Source organism: Ipomoea nil, unplaced genomic scaffold, assembly GCF_001879475.1.
Source record: "Ipomoea nil cultivar Tokyo-kokei standard unplaced genomic scaffold, Asagao_1.1 scaffold3399, whole genome shotgun sequence".
Lineage (NCBI taxonomy): Eukaryota > Viridiplantae > Streptophyta > Magnoliopsida > Solanales > Convolvulaceae > Ipomoea > Ipomoea nil.
In genome coordinates this window covers 337,441-341,228 of record NW_017619827.1, presented here as the reverse complement: position 1 = coordinate 341,228, position 3,788 = coordinate 337,441, and the positions used below count along the sequence as shown (strand labels likewise).

Below are 3,788 nucleotides of genomic sequence, written 5' to 3'. Positions count from 1 at the left end.
GTCCAGATTGAAATTTTAAAGCCCTTGCCATGTTCAAAATATGCTGATGTTTCCTCTCTGCCACCCCATTCTGTTGGGGTGTGTATGCATAAGATTTCTGATGTAGAATTCCCTTCTCACCAAAAAATTCATTCATCATAAATTCACCACCATTATGTGTTCTAACAACCTTGATATTGGCTAGGAACTGAGTGCAAACCATATTATAAAAATTCTGGAAAATAGGCTTCACTTCTGATTTGTGCCTCATTAGATATAACCAGGTAAACCTGCTATGATCATCTACCATAGTCAAGAAGTAATGTTCCCCTTTGAGGGATGCAACAGTAAAGGGGCCCCAAACATCCATATGCAATAAATCAAAACATGCCTTAACTCTATTAACACTAACAGGAAATGTGGATTTCTTGTGTCTTGCAAAGTGACAAACGTCACAAACAAAATTAGGACATTTCATAGAAGAGGCAAGTTTTATTCCTTTCAACAATTGTATCTTATTTACAGGAAAATGGCCTAATCTGTCATGCCACAGCTATAAAGAGAAATTGTTACATGATCTAGAAACTTCATCTGAAGTACCAGTCTTCTTCTTGACAGGGGGGTTGTTTATCAGATATAGCCCATTTCTTTTTTTAGCAAAACCATCCACTATCCCAAGAGGTCCCTGAAGTTTACAAGAGTCAGCTTTCATAATGATTTCATAACCTGACTGCCTTATCAATTTTGTTGCAGATATAATGTTGAAATTGAAGGATGGTATGTACAAAACATTTTGCAACAATATGTTCATGTCTAGCCTGACTTGTCCTATGTGTGAGACACTCATCATTTCTCCATTAGGCAACTTAACAGAAACTTCATGAATGACATGGCATGTCTCAAAAAATCCAAAGAACATGTAATGTGATCTATGACACCAGAATCAAGAATCCATACACTTGATGAAAATAAGGCATTGTTAATATGGAGATTAGAGATGAACCTGCCTTCAGTAGAGTTTTTGAAATATGGCTTAAGAACATTTTTACTGACGGTCACAGCTGCACTAATTGATGCTTGATTCCACTGGTTCTGATTCTGTAATAGAGACAGCAATTTCTGAAATTGTTCAGATGTGAGACCTACATCACCAACCTGATTCACATGGGAATTAGGAGCTTGTTGTGAGTCCTGAGTTTGTCTAGTTTTAGACTTATATCCTGGGATCCAGCCAGGGGGAAAACCATTTTCTTGTAGCATTTGTCAATGGTGTGACCAAGTCTCCCACAGAAAGTACACTTAGGCATACTCTTTCCTGATCCATTCCCATTTCCACTGCCAATATTGTATTTTTTCTTACTGTTTAGGGCTGAGACTACCACTAGAGGCTGTTCTTCTTCATACTGATCTTGATTGTTTTGCAGAACATTTGCTTGAACTGTATCATTGTTCCTTTGATTGAAAGAGTTTTTAATTTTCCTTTCCATTTTTAAAGCCGTACTCAACACTTTCTCAATGGCATGAATAGGTTCCATAACAAGAATTGCAAATTTAATACTCTCATACTCTTCACTTAGGCCTTCCAAAAACCTAATGATTTGATCCTCTTCTTTTTCCTTTTGGATTTTGCTTACTAGGGAGCAGGTACACTTAGGAACACATTCACAAGCAGGAATTGGCCTCATAGCATTCATTTGCATCCATAAACCATTGTTTTTAGTAAAATACTCATTGATTGAGAGATTACCTTGTGAGCATCGGTAGATCTCATTTTGCAGTTCAGCAATCCTATGTGAATCTATCTGAGAATATCTCATCTTCAGAGTGTTCCACACATCTGATGCAGTCTCAAGGTACAAGACTCCTTCTGCAATCGTGGAGCTAAGAGGCTTGAGGATCCACGAGCAAACAATGTTGTTGCATCTCCTCCAAACAGAGAATCTCCGATCAGATTCCTCAGGCCTAGTGATGGATCCATCAACAAATCCATATTTCTTTTTCACCCCGAGAGCAATTTTCATTGATCGATTCCATGACGCATAGTATACTTCGGACAGAGGCGGAGATACGAGATTCCAATTAGGATTCTCCCTGATATGGAGATACCAAGGATCGTCGAATTCCTGTGCATGATCGACGTTCATCAGAATCTGACTCGAAGAAGCTCCGGCACCAGCTTATTCTGTCGAGTCTCCGTCGTTGTTGTTCTGACTTTCTGACATCACCACCGCTGCATAGCTGCAGTGCTCTGATACCATGATGAATTATCTCAGGTCATGCATGAGAATCAACCATATTGTTGAGCAAATTATACTAGAGTCTAAGCAGAGAAGAAAGGGAATTTATTAACATTTAAAAGGGAAGCTCAACATGAGCTTATATACAAAGATAAGAAAGAAGCAGTTCTAACTGCCAAAAGTGTCTACTGTCAAAGGCGAAGGCGTCTACCAAAGACGTCTACCAATCACGTCTACCAAAGGCGTCTACCAAAGACGTCTACCAAACGCGTCTTCTTATCTCCATTCTGTTGTTGCACTGCACCATTGCACTATATACTTCATCAGTATATAAGCAGATGATCTTTGCTGTTCTCTGCTGTAACAAATTAGATTCTTTTTCCTTCCTCTTCATTCAGTTGCTACTCTTCCTGTCATGAATAATACTTTACCTTTCCACCATTGTCCTTGTATGTGAGGCTATCTCATCAACATTTTCCCTTGGACATTAATATCTCATGCTCACTCCTCGTTAAAAAGCACATTAGAAAACCCCAGTGGGAAAAAAAATCTAGTTAGGGAAAAGATAACATGAAATATGTGTGTTAAATTGTTAATGAGCTGTCTCGTTAAAAATCTTTAATTAAAAAAATAATATGAAAGCTCAATCAAATGAAAAACATTATATCGGGTTTGTCTTCAAGACCCATTCTTCAGGATTGATCTAAACAAAAGTCCTTCCCACTGGATATGAAGATAAATCTTCAAACCAACATGCTTTAGTCTACATACCACGGAAACGAGGCAGTAACATAGTTTGATGCCTTTGATGTAAGTCATCAATCTAAACTCACAAGAAGAAGAAGAAGAAACGACCATCATATCATTCCCCGGTTATAATGCGTTCTTAGAGTAAAGGGCATTGATAGCTACCTTGGAGTTTTTTAAAAGCCATTTGAGGGTTAAGCTTGATTGACCTTTGATGCCGTGGTCGAGCAACTTCTTCAGTTCAAAGAATTTTTTTAGCACACTCAACATCGATTCAGATTATCCTATCACGATCTTTTCTGCTTGATCGTCCGTCCTTTAATTATTACAAGTATGTTGTTTGTTTTTTCAACTCATTTTTTGATTTCATTTATTTCTCATTATAGATTCAATTTTGCACTGATATAACACGTTTGATGCACATATTGAATTTTAGAGGAAAAATAATCATATTTCATAGGCAAAGGAATATGACATAATATATCTTTTCTGTGATTTTGGGTTAATAAGAAAGTATCTAATTAAAAAAAAAATGGCACATTATTGGGTGACAGAGAACGATAATTGTTGAGTTCTCTAGCTTTCTAAAAATTAATAGAACGGGACTAAATTTATAAATTTAAAAGTATCGATAGATAAATAGTATAATTGTAGTTTTATTTTTTTTCTTCTAAATACATACATTTATGTTTTACTCACCACCTACCCACCCTCAAAAACATCATCATTTTATTAATAGATTTCCCTTTATATTTATTACATTTATTACTTAAACAATTATTTGACATGATCTCTCATGGATAATTTTAATGCAATTAAGAATCC

The 3,788-nt window shown here is 36.4% G+C and overlaps 1 protein-coding gene across 1 annotated transcript; it reads right to left on the bottom strand.

Annotated features, from left to right (window-relative positions):
* Positions 1 to 532: 532 nt before the first annotated feature.
* Positions 533 to 2,123, bottom strand: LOC109171161. Its single transcript, XM_019320296.1, has 3 exons — positions 1,224 to 2,123; positions 983 to 1,134; positions 533 to 908 (listed from the first exon to the last, which is right to left on the bottom strand). Exons 1-3 carry the CDS (start codon positions 2,121 to 2,123, stop codon positions 533 to 535), a joined length of 1,428 nt encoding a protein of 475 aa, XP_019175841.1.
* Positions 2,124 to 3,788: the final 1,665 nt, after the last annotated feature.